General features: G+C 40.8%; 2 protein-coding genes across 4 annotated transcripts in view; one reads left to right on the top strand and one right to left on the bottom strand.

Annotated features, from left to right (window-relative positions):
* The window catches only part of relch (RAB11 binding and LisH domain, coiled-coil and HEAT repeat containing), a 38,565-nt gene extending 31,871 nt beyond the window's left edge, over window positions 1–6,694 (bottom strand). Inside the window, 1 exon segment of the mRNA XM_078281004.1 lies at window positions 6,154–6,694. Within this exon segment, the coding sequence (XP_078137130.1) occupies window positions 6,154–6,604 (451 nt within the window). The 5' untranslated portion in view covers window positions 6,605–6,694.
* Window positions 6,695–6,753: 59 nt separating this feature from the next.
* pign (phosphatidylinositol glycan anchor biosynthesis, class N) lies at window positions 6,754–22,214 on the top strand. 3 transcript variants are annotated; one of them, XM_078281006.1, is made up of 29 exons: window positions 6,754–7,260; window positions 7,772–8,023; window positions 8,565–8,686; window positions 8,850–8,948; window positions 9,170–9,276; window positions 9,625–9,749; window positions 9,845–9,975; window positions 10,099–10,218; window positions 10,418–10,458; window positions 10,598–10,657; window positions 10,889–10,981; window positions 11,328–11,383; window positions 11,726–11,804; window positions 12,160–12,342; window positions 12,465–12,604; window positions 13,068–13,167; window positions 13,330–13,422; window positions 15,042–15,133; window positions 15,584–15,689; window positions 15,779–15,887; window positions 16,439–16,541; window positions 16,624–16,726; window positions 17,126–17,212; window positions 17,503–17,558; window positions 18,939–19,014; window positions 19,158–19,231; window positions 20,129–20,171; window positions 20,446–20,498; window positions 21,154–22,214. In XM_078281006.1, exons 2-29 carry the CDS (start codon window positions 7,797–7,799, stop codon window positions 21,275–21,277), a joined length of 2,802 nt encoding a protein of 933 aa, XP_078137132.1. In that variant the 5' UTR covers window positions 6,754–7,260; window positions 7,772–7,796; the 3' UTR covers window positions 21,278–22,214. The 3 variants fall into 3 exon arrangements, with proteins under 3 accessions (XP_078137132.1, XP_078137131.1, XP_078137133.1); XM_078281005.1 differs by having other exon boundaries at window positions 6,755–7,361; XM_078281007.1 differs by lacking the exon at window positions 6,754–7,260 and adding an exon at window positions 7,382–7,440.
* Window positions 22,215–22,514: the final 300 nt, after the last annotated feature.

Genomic DNA, 22,514 nt, shown 5'->3' with positions numbered 1-22,514 from the left:
AGTATACTGTGAAATCTTCACAGTTAGAGGAGTCCACCGGCAGCTCACAGAGCTTAAAAATGTGACAATGCACTGATGCTGGAGAAATGTTGCTTTATACTTTCTACTCTCTGAAGGGACAAGGTGAGCTACATAACAGTAGCCCCACTGCGGTAGGTATTCAGTATTTTGCTTAAGGACTCTTAACCAAGCTGGAAGCATGCTGACATTGGGCTGGCGTTAAGGGATGGTGTGACTAACCACTCGGCCACTCTTCTGCAAAACACATGGAAACTTTATTAAATTCAACTAAAAGCAGAGACCTTTAAAAATGATGTGGGAAGGTTATACTTTAGCCAAGAAACATATGAGTCACACTGCACATGTGGGAAAACAAATCAATCAAAAAATGTTAACTTTGCTATAGTGTCGCATTGCCAGACCTTCCTCCACAGTGGTGCGAAGGAGGGTCTGGCTAGTCCACACAGCATTCCGGGATGGGTGAAAAACATGCTGTGGTTTATTGGCATTTCTTTAAACCAATCACAATCGTCATGGGCGGCGCTAAGCACCAGACAGAGCCATGGTGCTGCTGCAAAATAGCCTCGGGAAGGAACTTGTTTCGGTGGAACATGTGTACGTTCAAAAGTTGTTTTAGTCGTGCAACAGAAAACTCAGATTGGACAGATAGTCTAGCTAGCTGTCTGGAATTATCCTGCAGAGATCTGAGAGAAGGTTAACCATAGTCCTCATAAATCGACGGGAGTTTAAAATGCCGACACAAAGAAAGCGGAAGGTAATGGGCATCCGTACGAAAAGAGGTGCATCCGGTGAAATTTCCGGCAGCAATGGAGCAATCCCGGATGTGGAATGTCGTGGATATAGACTAACTTCGCTGAGACCTTTACTTAATGGAAAATGGCCATTTCCAAACTAACACCTCCAACCAACAAACTGCAAAAATTATTGTTCACTCCAAGAACATATGAAGCTGATACAGAAGCATACTTGTGCTCCTATTTCACTGAGGTAGGCTGGCCTGGTAGCTTAGCCACTGGTGTTAGTTTTCCTCCACCTCAATACAAGTGCAATATTGGACTATTTGTTCTCTGATATCAAGATACAGTGGAAGGTCAAGCCAAATGTAGCATGTAGACTAGCTTTAAACCATGGCTTGCTTTACTTAAAGCTAAGGGGCAGTGACTCAGTAAGTGTGTAAGTAATGAAGCTGAAAAAAAAAAAAATCGATTGATGTTTTGACAAAAATAAAAAAAAGACAGTTTGAGACCTTTGGCTTTTAGGTCGCATTAAAGAAAAAACAAGTTTAGTTTTTGGTCTTTCTCAATTAGATCACACCAATTAGTGACCTTGATTTCTCTGACCGAAGAGTACTGTGTTTTGTCTGAGTATGATGATTAATATCAATTGATGTTCGAAAAGAACTAGACCTTTCAAAAAAGTCAAAAACGCATGTTGCTTTGGTAGTTAGAGCAAGGAAAAAAGTTAAAGGAAAATGTGTGTGCGTGCCTGCGTGTGTACTGCTCAACAAGAATCGTTTCTTTATACTGGATGGTAACAACCTTAAATTTGGGGAGAAAAGCATATAAAGTAAATGCATATGGTTAGTGTGGTTGTGTGTGTGTGTCACATGTTCAAATGGATGACCATGCAGCTTCACAAAGCACACACACACTCTCAGTCTTGTGACAGTGAGAGTGTTTCTGAATTGGCTGCGAGTATGACAGTGTGTGTCATTGTTCTGTCAGGCTGATGTCATGTTAACCCTGTTTTCTGTGGAGAAGGCTTCCAACTGTCCTTACATCCTGATAATGTAAGGAGTTTGGGGTTTTTTGGTTGAATTCTTTGGTAAAACCAGTGGTTAGAGTGTTTGTATGCGTGCGTGAGGGGGAAGAAAAACCTGTAATTCCACAAGGTGCGGGAGCATGCACAGGTGGCTTGTGTGTGTGCCCTTATTTGCAAAAAAAGTAGTAGATAAGTATTTCTTCCTGGCTGACCTTTCCGTTCTGTGCCTGTGGTGCATATTGTCTGGCCTGTGATGGATCTGACACTTCAGACTGTCGCCTCCTCATTGCACTGCTGCTGGGCAGTTTGTCACACACACACACACACACACACACACACACACACACACACACACACACACACACACACACTCTCTATGGTCTGAAGTACATGAGTGTCCATCTCACATTCAAGCACACACTGCAAATGAGAGTTTATTTGTACACTGAATGAAGGATGCCTATTTGTCTCTCTGGTGGTTTGTATTGAAAATACTAATCTAACAAAAACAATTGGGAGGCCAACAAAAGCTTCTTAGAGAAAAGAAAGTGGAAAGACAAACATAATGAAAGATATACGTTTCTGCTTTGGCAAATATAAAAACAAAGCAGATACATTGGAGACAGGGAGAGAAGCAAGACTTTAGTCAGAGAACAAAGAGATACATTTAAAAAGAGCTGATACAAATACAAGACAAGGAGACAAGAGAAGATGGATGTCAGGAGGTAGCCAACAAGCTCTTTTAATGGGAAGGATGTCTTGCCAAGACCGTCAGCGATTTCAAAAATATAAATGGGATGAAAACATGGGAAACAAATTATAAAGGATGCACATGCATGCACACAAACCTGTGTGAGCATTTGTCTCAAAATATCAACATTATGAAAATATAGCCTATTCTATGAAATGTAACAATGAATATGCCTGTGTATACTGTAAACTGGGCATGATTGTCACCAACATGGTTCTAATTTTACACACACGCACGCATGCGTTACTTTTAAAAGCAGACGTCTCTGGCAGAGGCTGAAGTTAATTATACAAAAACTATCTTTGACCATAAAGCCAATCTATGGTTTATCAGTGAAGTGTCTGAACTACACTGCAGACTGGATTCTCTACTCACAGGAGTGACGGCTGATTCATTATGAACGAGTCCAGCGCGGGTTGAATGCACATCAGCAGGTCATCGCCGTTACACGGTGTTAGTAAATACTATGTAATGTCTGTATCGACTTGTACCGGGGTCCGTGCATTGTCTTAGACACATGCAGACTCTTTTCTGGAAATCCTTGCGTGTCCGTGCAACCGACACAAGTCCACAGCGGTCCGCTGCGTGTATGTATGAGGCCATCACCACCGCATCCATCTGTGCGTTTGTGTCTGCCTGGCTCAGAACGCCGTCTAGCAAAAAGCCACAAAGCTTAAAACGCTCTCAAAAGTTAGCTTTGGCTGCTTTGCTATTATTGTTCTGCTACCAGCCTCTGTCACGTCCCGTGTGGAGCTTGTGATCACGCAGCTGAGAAGGCAGTGTCGCTGTCAAATCTGTCCCTGGGAAAAGGAACGTTGCGCCGAATTGAAAAAAGAACTACATTTCGTTACCAAATTTTCAGTAGTAGCGTGTTACACTACTTTTTACCTGAAAAAGTAGTTACGTTACTGTAACTGAGTTACAAAGTAACGCGTTACACCCAACACTGGTTCTGAGGCACTTTTTTTGACCAACTCGGGGAGACTGAGCAGTCCAACTGCCTTTTCTGCCGACGGTTGGCCGTCTGGTTGGTGTGTAACCGGCATAAGGGAGAGGTACACACATAGTAGGATGACCAGGCTGACAGTGGTGTGTGTTTGGCCTGGATTGCCATTGTGCCAACTTTACAGATTTGTAACAAGCGAGCACAAATTAGCTTTCCGATTCATGTCCTGAGATTATACTGCCTCTTTTTGGTATCCCATATTATGACTTATGTGGCAAACCACACCAACTTCTTAAATGTGGCAGCTTACCGTTAACCTTGCATGCTACCTCAAAGGCTCCTTGCATCATATGAGCAAATATGTACCTGACTAGGCCGGAGAGAGAACCATTCATGCCTTCATACTGCAAATTATCAAGGTGGTGAGAGATGCCCTACTGTGTCATGTGGTTTACAGCAGCAGCTGCAGATATGATGCTGCTTGTGACACGGGCCATTATCCTTACACGATGACTGCAATAAACTGCTTACAGCTGCTAACAGTCACTGGCCGTGTGGCTACTTGTGGAATCAGACATTCTCATCATAACATCATAACATTCTGCAGAACAAAATTATTCCAACAAAATAAGACATTAAAGGACTGGTATAGCTTGTTTCTTTTGTAGGGCAATAATAGTGTACAGTCCTTAAGAATCACGCAGACAAAAACAAGGTATTGAATGTTTTGCTATTGTTTGAAACAATTCAACATTGTTTACAACAACAGAACAGTTGACAACAGAAGACATTCGATCAGTATCCCTTTACCTTCCTCAACAAATACTTAACGCTATCTTCTACCCCCCAAACATGCGGAAAAAGATCTTTCCAGTGATCACATGAGTTCTTGGCTATGAGATTATGCTGGAAAGAAAAGTGACATTGCCTTGAGTTCATCGCCTTCTCCCTCAATAACTGCCATCAGCTGCTTAATTGTTTTCCCCGTCTACATACGGTAGATTATATTTATCAGGGATGTGGGATGTCATATTCTTATGAACCTTTACTCTCATCAATAGCTAATACGACTGAGATCACGGTTTCTCCATGACCTTCCTGACAGTTTCACAACAGGGGTGCTCTCAAGTCCTGTCATGCTTTTCGAAGACATCATCATAAAACATTTATTCTGTGACCGTGCGCTAAACCTTTTGGGATTTTGTTAATGCAACCACCAGACCTTTGCAACTAACACACACACACACACACACACACACACACACACACACAGTTGTTTTTGTTTGCTTCTGTGGTCTCTAAAATGTATATAGAAAGTCAGTCTACACAAGTATTTAATTCGACCTGGTGGGGTTATATATAAGGTTGTTGTCAATTACTACTACAGCATCTAAATATGGGGAAATAAATCTTCTGATTATAAAACCAGATCCTCTCTTTCTTCAGCATTGATATGCTGTTGTTCTCTCAGCAGGAAAATTGCTAAAAATGTATACAATGAAAATTCATCATCTCGCCTTGTACAAATGCAGTGCTGCTGTCATTCTCTGAGCAAATAAGAAACTTAAACACTGATTTAAATCCTGGAATTGATAAGGAGATTATACTCAAATGAATGACCACATCCACTGGTTTTATTGTATTTAGATTATCGACAAGATGCAAAGAGCATCTGCTTTCATGGGGACTGATTAACATAAATGAATAGAATTTTTTTTTTTTTTATATCTTTCTAGCTCTCTTTGAATGTAGCTAGGTTGCTATATGGTGCCTTTAGATCTATATTAACAGCGAATAGATTTGCTCTACTCACTTCAGTAAAAAGGGGCCAGAAGAAAAGGTTTTGTCACTCACATTCCCTTCAGTGTCAAGCTCCCCTGCTTCCACAGTTGACTTAAAGTTTATGGTAATACTACTCATGCTGCTCTATAGCAGGCTTTATTTATTTGTGACTTGGGCTGTCACCATGGTTACAATTATCATGGCATGCGTGTTTATGGGTTCAGTTTGTTTAGTCCCCCTTAAATGCTGCCAGTTATTCCCATACAGGAGTCACTTAAGTGGATGACGGTGTTACAGATATACATCCTTGACCAATAAACCAAACCAAGTAATATTTATCTCCCTGGCCTAGAAACCACTGGTACAAAGCAACAAAACAACTAATATAATACACTGTCATCTTAAGCAAGAGGTGGAGACACAATTCCGACAAGCTGCAGCCTTCTCTTCAAACTTGCTTCATTAGCATGACCATAGCTCAATGCAGTATTGCAAAAGCAATTTGTACAAGCCTTCTCTTGCTTCTCATTTTTCCTTTCTGCAGGTGATCCTGACCTCTGACCTAAAAAAAGGAGGGGGGGGACGACGTGCATTTCCCTACAGGGCTTTTACATTAGAATACTTCTTATAGTCTGTCATAGATAATGCAGTCTTGTATGTCAGCCAAGCCAACACAGCTGACCAACGAAACCCGCTTGTTGGCTGCGGGCCCTAGACCGGCAGGGCAGGTGCAGCAAGAGGATAACGTTATCTCATGATCGATTGGCTTCCAAATCCAGTGTTTTAAGCTAACGTTAGCTAGCCATTGGGCTAACGTTGTATAATGCAGCATTAAAGACGGAGCTAGCTGACAGTTACGTGACTAGCACTGGGAGCAGCTAACATTACTTACGCAGTGGTCCTCCAGGTCCGAGTACCTGGTCCTTGGCAGGCGGAGTGCCGCTCTGTCGCTCGAAGTTCCCAGGGTTAGAGAAATAATCCCTCAGCCTCGGGAGCTCCCTGCCTGCTTCTAACAGTTCTGTGTGAAACTCCAGGGCCGTGAGAATGTATTGGTCACGTAATAGCTGAGCAGCGATACCATCCACTGATATCCGTGTCTCGGCGGTGCCTGCCATAGCGGAGGTGGCCGCGACCGAGACCGAGCCCTCACCGCTGGGGCTCGTCCGGTTGCTAGACAGCAGAAGCGTCGGTGGCTCGGCGTCCGCAGGCGGAGAGAAAGGATTACCTGGTGGCGGCCCTGGCGCCCCTTCACTGGGGCTTCTCTCTGTGTGAACTGTTTCATTGGGGCGCCGTTCAGCCTCTTCCTCAGAATCACTGAGATTAAACGGGTTGACCGACGCCATTTTTGCACTATAAAGATGTTTAGCAATCTAAGCTAGCACAGCTAATCAGACCCACTTCTTCCTGAATGGATATCAAGCTAGCTATGGTTTGGTAGGCGGCATTGACAAGGGGGAAAAATGCGAAGCTGTGATTGGTCAATTTTGAGAAAGGTTCTTCCAAAGCCCGCCTATTTCATGGGATAATACAAAATGGTTGGATAACGGCGAGACAGAAAGGAAGACTGGGCAGGGCACATTTGACAGCTGATAGCCTGTTTGATCAAAAAGCCACAAGCTGTGAAAATAACAATTTCCGGTGAAACTACACTGTAACACACACACACAGAGTTAGATAAGAAAACTAATTAAAAAAAAATATTAAAAGGCGTTTTGAAAAAATATACAAGGAAACTCTCTGGGAAATAAATATTTTAACTACAGTACCCACAATTCAGCTGCAAAGTACACACGTCAACGTAGATCACAACAAGGAAGTGGATTCTCATGGTGCCTGAATTTCTTGTACTAATCTTCTTACTGGAGAATAAGGGACAGTTGGTTTTGTGAAAGGACGCACTTAAAGATTACGTTCATCTTGTTTTGTACAACAAAGCCTCGGTCGGGTTTTCTGGATATTTAATTGGTCATCTACGAAGATACAGTGGAATCTAAATCAGGTGAATGAGTGAAATAGCTGCTATTTCTGCTCTCCCATTCATTCATCAACGAGACAGCGTCCCCCGTTTTTATTGGGGGATTCCACTGGCGTTACATACAGGTAATGCTTTTTGCGTGGCCTAAAGATGTTACTGATTTTTCCACTCCCTTGTAAACAAGCTTGACTGCTGACCCAATAGGTAATTTACCATTGAAATGTATAGAACTAACTATAAACTCATTATTTCTACAAATTGGCTATTGGCATATAGTGACATAAGGATTACCCCTCCCTTAAGCAGGCTTCACATGGGACACACACTATGGCTTAACCAGTCTATATAATACTGAACCCTTCGAATACCTTCTTTATTTGAACTAACATCTTAATCCTGAACTGTATAACTTTGTTTGTCCATAGTCATTTTTATTCTGTCTTTATTTCTGTCCCATCTTCTTCTCACTTTCTTTCACCTGCAAATACATTAAATCTTCCTTCCTCCATCTCCATCCTCCCTGGTTGCTCTGCAGACCCAGCTCGGTGTTGACACTCAAAATGAGGATGATCACCTTCCTCCTAGTTGGACTGACAGTCCACGTGGTTTTCTTCCTTTCTATCTTTGATATCTACTTCACCTCTCCCCTGGTCCATGGCATGACACCCCAGGCTACACCGCTGGCACCCCCCGCCTCCAGACTGGTGTTAGTGGTGGCCGATGGTCTCCGAGCAGACAGTCTCTTCACACTCCTCCCCAACGGCTCATCCAGGGCCCCATACTTGAGGTTGGGAAAAATACAAAGTTGAGCTTCGATATGGTGTATTTTAGGGCTGCACGATATGTGGGAAATATGCGATATGCGATAATGTTGTTTAATATCGCGATAACGATATAACTTGCGATAAATAAACATACATATTGACATACATATAAACAAAATATTTTAAGTGTACTCAGTTCTGCATTTCTGCTGCTTTCAGTATTCTGCTAAAATACAACACATTGCTTGTGGAAGAAAATCATTTTCAACATTCTTTTATTGAACAAATTGAACATTGAATTGAATATAAAAGGCAGCACTAAAAAAAGAGTTACATTTTAAAGTGTAGTTTTCTACTAAAATGTTCTTTCAACTAACACAAAAAAATCTTTGAGTGTCTATCGCGATGATAAAAAAAAAGATATATTGTGCAGCCCTAGTGTATTTGTGTACTGTGAATTAGTACCGGAAGCAGTGTGTATATATCTGCAATGAGGTTTGTTTTTGTTTGTGTGTGTGTGTGTGTGTGTGTGTGTGTGTGTGTGTGTGTGTTTCCCAATATCAGGAGTGTGATGGAGGAGCGGGGTACCTGGGGTGTGTCACACACACACGTGCCAACTGAGTCTCGTCCCGGTCATGTTGCTCTCATCGCTGGCTTTTATGAGGATGTGAGTGCTGTTGCTAAAGGTAGGTGTGCATGTTAATACAGAAAAGACTATGTGAAAAATTATAGTAAGTATAGTAAATAAATTACTTTTGACACTCTTATACTGTACTTGTGTATGTGTCGGTATGGGTGACTACTGTTTGTGTCTGTCTGTGCACTCACCTTTTTCGTGTGTGTGTTCAGGGTGGAAGGAGAATCCTGTAGAGTTTGACTCGGTGTTTAATGAGACCAAACACACCTGGTGCTGGGGCAGCCCTGATATTCTGCCGATGTTTGCTAAAGGTACACAGGCACACACATTCACACACTCACACAAACGACACAATCAGAACCACCAACCTAATCAATATAAAAGCAGAAGGTCACAGGTAAAGACTATACATTTAAGCTCAGTAATTCATTTCTTTTACTCCTCGTTGTTGCTTACATGTTTTGACTACTTTAGGACAAAACTTTTAAAAGATCCTTGTAACGAAGCTCATTTCGTGCTGTGGTTCTTCCAGGTGCCAGTGGAGACCATGTGTATACTCACACATACCCAGCAAAGGAGGAGGACTTTGCCTCCACAGACGCCTCCAGGCTGGACACCTGGGTGTTCACTCAAGTCAAGGTATGGTAGTGGAATTACTAACGATAATGATGCATGTTGTGATGAATCTGTGATAGTAATTACTGATTAAGTCATATCATTTTACATAGATTATTTTTTGTATAAAGCTCATATTTTCCACTTTCATATTCATTGTTTTATTTACGATGTCATGTTTATGCATTTTCATGTCCTAAAATGTGATGCCACGTGAAGTCATTACTAATGATTATACAGTATAGTACTGCTGCAACAAGCTTTATTGGAAACGTGTTGTTACTGTTAGTGCCAGACTCCCTTGGTACAATCAGTAAGGGTTTGCACATGCCATCTTGAATAAATCCAACTATGTTTTTCTTTCTGCACTAGTCGTTCTTTCAGTCAGCAAAGTCTAACTCCAGTCTGAGGGCCAGTCTGCTTGAGGGTGAGAATATCTTTTTTCTACATCTGCTGGGCATCGACACAAACGGACATGCTCACAGACCAATGTCACGGTAAGAGACATGTTATTAGGATGTCTTGTTGTTTTGATTGCACTCTACATAACATAAAATAAATAGTGATATCTTTATCTTGAATTTTTGTCTAGGGAGTACCTAGACAATATCGGTCTGGTAGACAGTGGTGTAGCTGAACTGGTGTCTATGGTAGAAGATTTCTTTGGTCATGACGGCAGAACAGCCTATGTGTTTACCTCTGATCATGGCATGACAAACTGGGGTAAGGCTCTTGTTTGCGTTTGCCACTGCTTTTTTTACTGTCTGGAATGGAAAAAAAAGAATAATTCTGTTCTTCAGCATATACATTCACTGAAGGCTTTTATATCATCTGTTGTTTCTCCAGGTTCACACGGTGCAGGCCATCCCTCTGAGACACTCACCCCTTTAGTGGTGTGGGGAGCCGGAGTTCATAATGCCCACAAAGTCACTGAACCCCAACCATTCAACGATGGCTACCTACAAGGTGCTAAACTCATGTACTGTGCTCACAGCTGCTTGCTTCAATGTCTCTCAAGCTAGTTTTTTAACTTCAGTTAACTTCCAAGCTTTTCTACACCCATTAAAGATATCAAAAAAAAGAATGTTCTCTTTTTTGAATTTGTTACACTATATGTTTTTATTGACATTATTGTTCTGATTTGTATCCCTACTGCTTCTCTCAGATTGGAAACTGGAGCACCTTCGTAGAGTTGACGTCAATCAGGTAAGGACCGTGACCACCTCACTGTTTAATGATGTCAATGTCATCAATTATTACCACTATATATAAAAAGATATATGAAAGCAGTGATCTCACAGAACAACAGGTAGTAAATTGAACTATTTGTTATTGTTTCCTGCAGGCAGACATCGCTCCCCTCATGGCTTCTCTCATCGGTGTGCCCTTTCCTGTTAACTCTGTTGTAAGTGCAGAGATAAATTATAGGACAAATAAATAAATAAATAAAGGAACTATTCTAGTAATTTTTTATCTTAGAAGGTTGTCTAAGTGTTCACAGCATCATTAAAATGGTCCAAAATGGATTTCGAAAGAACACTCCAATGTCTGTGACAATCAGTTATACTGTTCAGTAGAAACTATGCATCCAAACATCTTCATCTTTTCCTTTTATGTGTATTTGTGTCTCTTTCAGGGTGTGTTACCTCTTCTCTATCTTAACAACAGTGACCAGTTTAAGGCAGAGAGCATGTACACCAATGCTATTCAAGTACTAGAGCAGTACAAGGTATGAAAGCCTTTAGCTCTGCTACGGTATTACTGACATGATGACCATAAGTATGCCACAAAGGCCAGTAAAACAATCACTTGTCACTTCATTGTTCAACTTCAATAAATATGTGTGTATTAATAGTAATACAACTGTAACGATCTATCAGTTGAAATTATACTAATATGTTGGTATTACTAGATATCTCCGAACTCTTCATTTGATTTATAACAATGACTTCACAATGACAGCTTTTAACACTGCGTCATTGTTAAGGTCTAAGTTGTAGTAAGTCTATTGCTGCACATGTCTTGTAATATAGTAATTCAGTTATATGGTGACTGAGTTATATGTGTTTTTATAGATGAAAATGGCCCAGAAAAAGGAGACAACCTTGTCTTTTCTCTTCACCCCTTACCAGTAAGTACAATTAGTGAGTAAATGACTTGTAATAACTGTGAATTACCATTAGTTTTTATTTGCTCAGTCTATAAAAATAAGCATTTTTACCAAGGGATCATGAGTGCAGTGTGCAAAGCTTGACGGTATTTTCAGTAAAAGTATTAACCAAGTGGCAAATGCTGAGATATTCCATTGCTGGCCTATGCAAAAAAATAAGCAGGGCAATGCGTTGTTGATATTACTGTTGTTGTAAGTATAAAGCCAAATGAAGCAGGCTTTATTTGGTAATAGATTTCAGCCCACATTTAAATGCAATGTCACGCACTCTGTCTTTATTGCTTTGTCTCACTGTTTTCCCAGACTACTGACTGAGTCAAAACAAGCAGAATTCATCCACAAGGCCAGAATACTGATTCAGCTGGAGAAGTATGAAGATGCTGTGAGTATTTGGAAAGGATAGAATGCATCTTATATAGGTAAATTAACAGTTGTACAAGTGGATTAAAGCACTTAAATACATTAAGCTGGTGTTGGAACATGTTGTAGTGACCAACGTTGTATGATACTCAGCTGTAGCAGTATAAAGTTAGTCACTATTATGCCTGATGCCAAGGGAACCACCTAACCTAGTGGTAAATGTTGTCTACATCAATAAACCGATGTATGCCTTGTCCTTTTACTTTATTTTGTTACTTTACATTCCTTGCTGATTAATCTTCTTTCCTCTTTCTCCATGACGTATTTGCTTTTGCTAAAGCACTCCCTTTCATTCCCCCTCATCTGTCTATTGTCAGATCTCTCTGTGCCGATCTCTGATATCCAGTGCCCTGGAGGGCCTGGTCTACTACCACACCTATGACAGGTTCTTCCTAGGCTGCAGTGTGGTGCTGGGATTTGTAGGCTGGACCTCATATGTTGTTCTAGTCATACTGAAGACTCATGCCGGCCTCAACAGACACCCCAGTCTCCTCAAACAGGTTAGGTCACTATAATCCTTCTTTCTTTGCCTCTAAAGATTCCTTCCACCAAGGCAAGTTTATGAAACTTCAGTGTCCTGTTGAATTATATTTTTTGGTGTTTCTCCTCTGTATGTGTGCAGATTCCCAGCCATACCCTGGCCAGGGTGTGTATATGTGTGACAGTGGTGATCACTGTGTTCTTGCTTATCCAAAGGAGCCCCATTACTTACTATATTTACTGCCTGCTGCCAGTCCCTGTGTGGTACTCTGTCCTTAAAGAGTGAGTAACACACATTAAAGAGAATGTAAAATAGATTAAAAACATGAAACACATGTGCACACATACATCACAGTCTCTAATCAAACAAGTGTGTATAGTGCCTGCATGCTGTTCTCAGACAGTGGTGGAGCAAACAACACACACACACACACACACACACACACACACACACACACACACACACACACACACACACACACGATGTCAGCAAATATGAAAACACATCAAGGGAGATCTCAACAATCAATGAATATAGCAGTTTTTCATTGTATGTAATTCACCTCACACATGCTTGTTCATGCATGTCTGCAGCTGCAGTGAGGTGTTGATTAGATCCTTTGAAGTGGTGTTGTATCCATTCATGTTTCTCCTCTGTAAATGTATGAAAGGATGGCCTTTGCTGTTTTCTTTCTTTTCTCCCTTTCACCACAGGAAAAATAATTTCATTAATGATCCATTTTAGGTCTGGAACTCTAACAGATTTGGTTCGCTCAGCTCCCTCTCTGCCACTGTGGAAATGTTTTGGCTATTTTGTGCTGGTGGCGTTTGGGATCGAGCTACTGGTAGGAGTCTTTAATGTCTTCTATTGTACAGGTAGAGGCATATTTCTGCTTCAGTGCACTAATATAGACTTTAGTTGAGCTCCACATACAGTATATATTACAAATTATATAGGGCTCATTGTGTGCTAATAAGGTTATACTGTTTACCTGTGCTGCCCCCAGGTGGTGAGTTTCTTCCATCGCGCCATGCTGACTGTGGGCCTGGCTGTCCTCTCTCTCTGGCCCTTCCTGTCGGGACTTTTTGGCAAGGCCAAGGTAACTAAGTCGCAGATCACCGCTCCAGCAGTCACAGTACTGTACACAGGAAAAATACATTGTATTTGAATATTCCCACACCAAAAGGTTATGGAAATCCAAGGTACAGTTTCCTACAAATAAAGCTTGGACACTGTAGCGGAATTTCCAGCTCACAGAAGTCTTGAACTTCTGAACTACGGTGAATAACGTTAGCTCAACTGTAGCTAATTAGTTTCTATAGCAACCACAGTCCGGGTCAGTTGTCACTGTCAGTCTATCCTTCTGGTGGCTCTTCCACTCGGTGAAAACCTTGATAGCAAAGGCAGTTGCCTTTTCCGTGTTTGATTCAAGGGCCCCGTCTTCAATTGCACGCAGCTCCTCATCTGTCAGATCTCGGAAACGGCTACCCTGGGCCTTGTCTTTTTCTTTTGTCATTCCGTCGTCCTCCTCGCTCTTTAACCAGTCCTCAAATGTCTTCCCTACTCCAAATATATTAAAATTGACAATGAATTCGTCCATTTTTAAAACACTGTAATGTTTAGAACTACGGCGAATAACGTTAGCTCAACTAGCTCACGTCAATTAGTTTCTATAGCAACCACCTGATCACTAACGTTAGTTTAATAACGTAGTAGCTACATTGTATCTCGCTTGCGAAACTATGTATCGACTGACCCTCCGATAGATTTCCGACACATTTTAGAAACTTTTTTAAACAAGGTGTATTTTTACAATGGACCTCATGTTTGAAATTTCTGTGATAGAAAAAAAATACAAGCGGCGTATTGATCTACTATTTGATGACGCTGTGCTCAGTCAGCGGGCAACCTGCCTGGTTAATGCCCTCCTCCCAGCCAATCAAAATCAAGCATTCTTAAACGAAGTAGAATAAATCTGATTTCATGAGTCCATAGCAACCAGTTTGTGTGTTGAATGTTACCCAGAGTGCCTTGCTGACTGGTCTCAATATTTTATTGTTTTATTTCATGTGAATACTAGTTTACTAGAGGAGTAACTTAGTATTTGAAGTAATGCAGTAATGCAGGAAGTGTGCATTTAGTTTCCATGCTTATTGTGTTTCCACAACAATGTTAGTGAGTAAATCTACTGAAATGGCCACCACACCATAACAGAGGAGTGGGATGCGTCAGATGAGAATGCAGAGGTTTAGTCATGTATGTCATGGCTATAATAAAACAATGGGAATCTGTATATCTTTGCCAAGCGCAAACCAGTACAGAAGGTATCGGTAAATTGTTGGGGAGGGTCATGCCTTTTTTCCAAATCGTTTTTGAGGGTCATAGAATTTTTTTTACTGGCGAGGGGAGGGTCATGTCTATTTTGGCTAGAGGTCCCAAAAACTCCTGCGGTGGTCCCTTAAATAAATAACGAACAGTCCCTGATTGAATGGACACGTCAGTGATTTTTTGCATAACCTCAATCAACAGAAATTTTTTAAAATATTTTGATCAGTAAATAAGGAGGCTTGTATCATGTGGACGTGCCGACAAGTTTGTTGTCATTATGTAGAATTCCTCATGGGGGCAGCAGAAACTACGCACTATAGCTTTAAATTACAGTATGACATCACATATAGTATCTAACTATATCAACTCCTTATCTCTGTTCTTGTGTAGTTCCGTTCATTGAGCTGGTGTCTGGGGTGTCTGTGTCTGGCTGCTTTCCCCCTCATGCCTGTTGTGGGCAGAGAGCCTAACATACATCTGGTGTGAGTGCTTCCTCTATTTGCATACATTTATCAGAAAGTTTACCAGTGTCTCGTCATGGCTGAACTCAAAAGCCAGATTAAGATCAGTCAGTTACAAGGAAATATTTAAATAATATATTATATTTGTATATTAAGAAATCTTAAACATCACCACAGAAATCATTTAAAAAATGATATGGTCAGAAATTAATATTCCGATGTTAATACAAATGTTTTTTTGTTTTTTTCCGATATCAATATATCGTGACGTAAATGACAAAGCTTCGTCCAGAGCCATAGAAGGCAAACAACTACTTTCACAAGCTAAGCAGGACTCTCGATAACAAGCAAACTGAATATGATATGTAATATGGAGGAGTCAGAGACAGAGAATCTCAATCAGATAAACTGCTAATTAACAGCAATACATCTCTGTAATAATGAGGTGACATATGATGTTTTTTTGCTCAGTACCTGTGCAGGTCTACTCACTCTCTTCACTTCAGCCTGTTACCTCTGGTCATCAGGACAGAGAACGCCTCTGCACCTCAGTGACAGACTGCAGTTTGTCACCCAGGTAACTACAGTACAGGTCATGTTGTGCGTGCTTGTGTTTGTGTCATTGCATTTTCTAAAAAATAAATGCTTACCTGTCAAACTCTGCAGATGCTCCATGTGGCAGTGTGTGCATACGTGCCATCTCTCACACACCTCAGCCTGCAGCAGAAACAGGGCCTGCCCCTTCTTAATCAGATCATCAGCTGGACCACATTAGGTAGGTAGGTGGGTGGGAGTGAGCACAAGATACTTTTGACCTGTCCATACGTTTAAGATGTAGATACAATTATTTGAGTCCTGGCTATATCCCATCTCTTTAAAGGTAGAATATGTAGTGAGTATGGAACACACCGTCCAAACTTGGCACAGCAGTGGTCGAGTGAGCTAGAGAGTGAATGAAAAGAAGGAGGGCTGTACAAAGCAGTAATCAGAGGAATAGAAGCTTCTTCCCATATTATTTTGCAGCCATTATGTTCTAAGGCACAAATAAACACAACCACACCTATGCGGGAAGGTGCCCCATTGTCGGATTATGAGTGAATGCAGAGCGCAGAACCTCTGCAGATACAGACACCACCACACACTTCTAGTGGGTCATAAGTGATGATTGAGATTAATTACTGTACTTGTATTAGTCTATACATTGTTTTTGAGGAAAGCATTGCATATTATACCTTACTTTCTAAAAAATAAAAAAGTATCGGTTAAAATGTCTCCCTCTAAGCTGTAAGACCCAGCACACCTCACCTGTCTCTTGTCTTTTCTCAGCATCTTCTATGCTGGTTCCACTCTTGAGCTCTACACGTCTTTTCCACCGACTCTTCAGCATATTCCTCTCTCTCACGGCCACATATCTACTGCTCAGCACTGGGTAAGACAAGAAATATTACACACAGCATCACAGCAAAGTTACTAAATGATCAAATTTGTAATGTGTGTTTTCTCCCACCCAGGTCAGAGGCATTGTTCCCCCCTGTGTTATCTTGGTTGATGTTTGTGTGGATCAACATTGAACAGGAAGCTATGCTCGCTCAGGGTGTCTCTAGCAGACAAGAGGTAAAAGCACGACATGCATGTTTTTAAACTTAGATTGTGTAGAGCAGCATAAACTACATGACAAAATGAATGGCAAATTTCAATAGTCAGACAAGTGTGTGACTATTTATTGTGCTGTCATACAGTATGTTCACATATATGTATATATATATATGTGTGTGTGTGTGTGTGTGTGTTCTGGAGCCGCTACTTATCTGGGCTGACGTGTTCTGGTGTTAATATTGATCTACTATTTGCACCTTTAATGACATTTTCTTAATCAAATCATACTGTGATCTTTTTACATAAAGCTCAACATGTTGTTCAGAAGTACTGACTGATAGTTATGATCCGTGTTTGTGTGTGTCAGTGAATCCGTGATGTGTATAAGTATGCTTTTGTGTGTGTGTTTTCTTTCAGCTCTCCACTATTGATTTCTCTGCAAACATCGACATCACCAAGATCCGACAACTAAAGTTGGATGACATCAGAAGATCTTATTTTTTCGTATCCATGTTAGGGTATTTGCAACAGTGACATTAGCTGAAGCACACAAAATAACACACACACAACAGCCACCAGTGTAGTAATGCTTCTGTCTTAATGGAGTCTGCAGGTGTTCAGGCCAAACTACATCCAGTTAGATTATCGTTTAAAAAAAGATGGAATGGAAGATAAAATGAATGTATGAGGTGTAGTATTAAAAATAATGAAGATTATTTTTAATTTTTTAATTTTTAATGTTGAATTAGTTCAACATTGCTTCAGATCGTTCCTTGACTATGCATTTTCTACAGGTATTTTTTATAATAACAGCTTTCTTCGGCACAGGGAACATAGCTTCCATCAACAGGTATGTGTGTGTGTGTGTGTATGTGTGATAAATGGCAGGAAGTTGTTTGGTGGGGGTGGCTGTGCATGGTTCAGCCTGGTGTGTTGAATGTCTGGTATGATGCTGATTGATGTGATTTTTTTTAATACTGGAAGGAAATGAGTCATCTGTAAAAAAAACAGTGGACTCATATTGTCATTATGTGCATTGTTTAAACCATTAAGTCTGTAGTGTATGCCTTTGTACTTTATGTGAGGCTGCTTACTTTGCACCACATACAGTATGTACGGAAGCCATGAGAGGCTAGGTTAAAGAATATTTTTTTGCAGGCAATGATGGCCAAAACCTAGGTTTATCCTATCCTACCCCTTATCCTACGTAGGAAATGTTTTCTCTTACGTAGGAGAGTACAGGATGCTATGTCCTCCTATGTACAAGCAGGCTTAATAGAGAGTGAGAAAGCCGTGCAGAATGAAGCGCTTAGTGCACGATACAAAGGGCATTAAAAGTTCAGCCAAATTCAGCATAAACAAAATGTTTTACCTACTCAGTTAACTACAAATGCCCATTGTATAACATAATGGAACTGTGCACAGGCGCCAGCAGGACTCTATTTCATAGTACCACCTGCCAACATCTAGGTTCCCACTCAGCGAGCGAGCAAGAGAAAGAGAGATTGATATTTTTGAATGATGTTTTTTGCAGTAACATTACAGACACAATAACACCAAACTAGAATTTGCCCACCGCACGTATAAATTAATACCAGCCAACAGGCCCGGTTTACACAATCATCATTGCAGTTCTAATAAACAAGACCAAGACACACACGTGCCGGATTGGGTCGGGTCGTAAAAATGAACATTTGGATTATTAGTGGATAGGTTGCCGGTAGGTGAAATAATACATCATTAATGTGGAGAATATTAATTACATTCTCTAGAGCTGCAGTCCGCTGCTCGGTCCCCATTATCAGATTATCAGGCTCTGTTTCAGTGCTATGGACAGCACACGTGGTTGTCACATGTAGGCTCTGGACATTTCCCTGAGCAATTGGTCAACAATGCCCATATTTATTGCATTACATGTCATGTCCAAAGCGACTTACAATTGCTATATATCAGAGGTCGCACGCCTCTGGAGCAACTAGGGGTTAAGTGTCTTGCTCAGGGACACATTGGTTGATGTATTGCTGTGGGAATCAAACCCAGATCTCCCACATCAAAGGCATGTCATATCCACTATGCCATCACCACCACCGCATGTTCCTTCCGTAGGTATGTCACTCTGTACTGTAAATAAATCTATGGAGCGGTATCCCTGGGACCGACTTGTGCTCTGAATGAATGACGATTCATTTTTCTGTTGTCACTTCCTCTGCTTCTTTCTCCTTTTGTCTAGTTTTGACCCAGCGTCTGTTTATTGTTTCCTCACTGTCTTCAACCCCTTCGTCATGGGAGGGCTGATGATGTGGAAGGTAGAATCATTTTCTTTTTATGGATAAGGGAGGGAAGTAGTCTTATAGATTCTGATTAAATATGTGTTAACCTCATTCTCAATTTGTTGTATTTTTTTCTGGACTACTTCATTAAATCTTAAATGTCTCGTCCTTTCTTCCAGGTTATCATTCCATTCATAATAGTGATGTGTACATTTGAGACCATCCAAGTTGCAACACAGCTCTCATCAAGAAGGTAACTCCTTGCTGCAGCCTTCAAAATAAGATACTCAACTCTTCTGCTTTAGGATCCGTTGAGTCACAAACCATTATTGTTGATCTGGTATTGTCCGGTGGTTGTGGGACTGATGTACATGTAAAGTCTGCTCTTGGTGTCGGATCTATGATTGCCTCTACAACACTTTCCAACAGAAGGATGCACTTCATCTTGTCACACTATACGCAGTTTTAAATTTGATACAGCCATTTGCTTTTTAGACTGAATTTTGTCAGACATAGATCTTAAACCATGAGTCAGCTCAAATTACTAAATAGTATGTGTCTTTCTTTTAATGCCTCCATGACCCCCTAAAGGGAATTTCTTCAATTTGGCACAAACCTCCACTTGGACTCAAGGATGAACTAGATTTTGAAGTGATGACATTTTATCCCCAAAAGGCCAAGGGTCAACTTCACTGTGACATTATAGTGTTCTGCCAAAACACTTTTCTGGCCATTATAAAACGCCATAACTCAGAAAACTGAAGGGGAGACATTTGGTCGGATACTGAATTGGTGACACTAATCTTGGGTGCCCACCTTGAAACTGTGGTGATTGTGTAGATCTTCTGTTGAATATGTGTGTAAAGCATCCATGTTTGGCCTAAAAAATACAATGAATACATTATCAATACATTTATAATAAGAGTCTGGACAGACATTGATGTAAACTGCAACTTGACTGGTGGAGACATACTGTACAACCACAAAGCGGTAATTCTAGTTTGTATTATGTTGTATCTGTGAGGAGGTTGTCAATTTACTTTCCATGCTGTACATGAAGTATGTGTTGCTGTGTATGTTGTCATATGTAATCTCTTGCTTGAAACACTTCCCTACCTGTGTGCTTTTGTCTCTTGTTCCTCTTTTCCAGTTTGTTCCTCATTGTCCTCGTCATCTCTGACTTGATGGCTCTGGTAAGGCTATGTGTAGCATATTGTATTCAGTGTTCTTGTACTGTATTGAAAGTGAAACCATTTGTTGTCTGCATGCCTATGCTTGTCTTGGCCAGGTCGTTGTTGCAAATGGGAACCTGTTCTCAACGGCCTACCTGGTTAAATAAAAAATAAAAATGTGAAAGGTTGGAAAGGGTTGAATGTTAGGTTAAAGATTCACTGTGATGTTATTTTCCTGTTAAGTATAATGAATGTGAACCCCACACAATCAATTTACAACTCTTCCTCTCCTCAGCACTTTTTCTTCCTGGTGCAGGACTACGGCAGCTGGTTGGACATTGGCACAAGGTAAGTTAACTTGTAAATAGAATGAAAAATTGGCCTTCAAGGCCATTTTATAGTCGTGCGTAAAATCGACGGCGTAGCCCCGCAGACCCCTCTACGCCGGACCCTACGCCGTAGCCTGACGCGCACCTCTCGAAAAATGTAACTACGCGTCGCAGCGACTTGCGTCGCAGCGACTTGCGTCGCTCTGCCGTGGCTTGGTAGCGTTGCATTTCCCCCGGCTCATTTCCTGGTTCTCCTTCTCCATAAACAACATGAAATCAAGGAGAGGGTTAACTTTTCCTGCTCCAGATTTCCCACTGTGGTCAGAAAGAACAGGGGAGACACTTTGTTTCTCTCACTTAATCGGCGTCACTCTCTCACTTCTCCCTCGCTCTATCACACACTCCCTACACACACATATGCCGGCTCGAAGCACACACCAGCGCACAAGTATAAACATCAGGCCACTTACGTAGGCTACGGCGAGAGCTCTGCGTGGAGCCTGCGCACAATTGTAAAACGGCCTTAAGTCTTAATGAATTACTAATTAATAACTTGACTGGTATACACACACTGTCCCTCCTCCTTCCTTGTTCCTTCTTCCAGCCTCATTTTTTAGCTGTGATCCGTACACTTACACATACACACGTTAATCTTATCTCTCTGTCTCTTTCAGCATTAGTCATTATGTGATAGTGATGTCAATGACCATCTTCCTGATGTTGCTCAGTGTGGTCACACACATTCTCACCTCACAAAGACTCATTCTGTGGAGGAGATCTAAGATGCACTTCCCCTAAATAAACATGTGCTTGTGTGTGCATGTGCATGCACACATACTAGTTCAACCAAATGTTTAGTATTTATTTGACATGAATTTTTTTAGATACTTTTCATATGACATTCGCCTTATTAAGCCAGGGTTTGTTTATATATGACATGGGATATTGTTTTAGGACTCAGTATACTGTACAGTGCTGTGCAAAAGTCTCACGCCAATTGTTTTGGAAATCCCCTCTTATACGTCCTTATTAGTCAGATACTTTAACTCGTCCTCTCAGAACTGCTTAACTGAGTTATTTTTAACAGTCATTGTCTTTCTTGTGTTAATATAGAATAAATACTTCTTAGATAGATGCTTTTAATAGGACATTTTCCTGAGTGGCTGAAGATGTTTGCACTGTATTCTTTTGTACAATCAGTCGCTGTTCCAACATCATTGTTTTTACATTAATCATTGATAAATTTACTAAGGACACTTGAATTTATGACTGATGCTGATTTATGATCCACCAAAAAAAGGTAAAACTACTTTGAGTATGTAACACTATATCCAGTGAAGCTGCCTAAAACATATCATTGTTCAGAAGGAAAAGTTAGTTTGTATTGTTTATATTTGTACCATTAAAACTGAGGGGGTGGAATGGAAACAGGAATGTCCATAAAGGGACCTGTGTGTTGTACTTACTGCATCCATTAACATAATTAAACTAGGGGCCAGTGCAGTTGTTGTGCTCTGTGTTTGTACATCAAGGTAACTGTAGCCATGGGCTGGGCTTAGAAAGTCTGGGAAAGTAAAAGTGACCTGCAGTCCAGGTGCACTCCTTTAGCCTCCAGTAGGGCTTGAGCACACGGTGGCCAACTCTTTGTGTGGTTGCATTTGAAAACTCCTAAATGTCTGTAAATAAGGATGTTGCTGCAAAAATGGTTCTGTTTTAATAAAAAATTAAAAAGGTTGCTCTGATATGTGATATTATTTTCCCAACAGATCATTACTATTGATAATGCTAATGTTTGCTGCATTTCCAAATTACTGCTACCTTAAGAAAATTGTCTGATCTCGCTTTGTGGTCAGGGTGATTGAAATGAGTTTTCCTCTACTTCTGTGTGTCAGGAAATGCAGTCAGGTGTTTGAATATGTTAATAAATAACATGCCCGTACATTTAAGCTTCATTGCGAACTCAAAGGCCTGCAAAGTCTTCAGCTGCAGGATATGTTCATGGAAGATTAAGACATTTATCAACCTCACACCTTCT

The sequence above is a fragment of the Sander vitreus genome, chromosome 22 (assembly GCF_031162955.1).
Source record: "Sander vitreus isolate 19-12246 chromosome 22, sanVit1, whole genome shotgun sequence".
Classification (NCBI taxonomy): domain Eukaryota; kingdom Metazoa; phylum Chordata; class Actinopteri; order Perciformes; family Percidae; genus Sander; species Sander vitreus.
The sequence above is the reverse complement of the archived record's forward strand: the minus strand, read 5'-3'. Positions and strand labels throughout refer to the sequence as shown.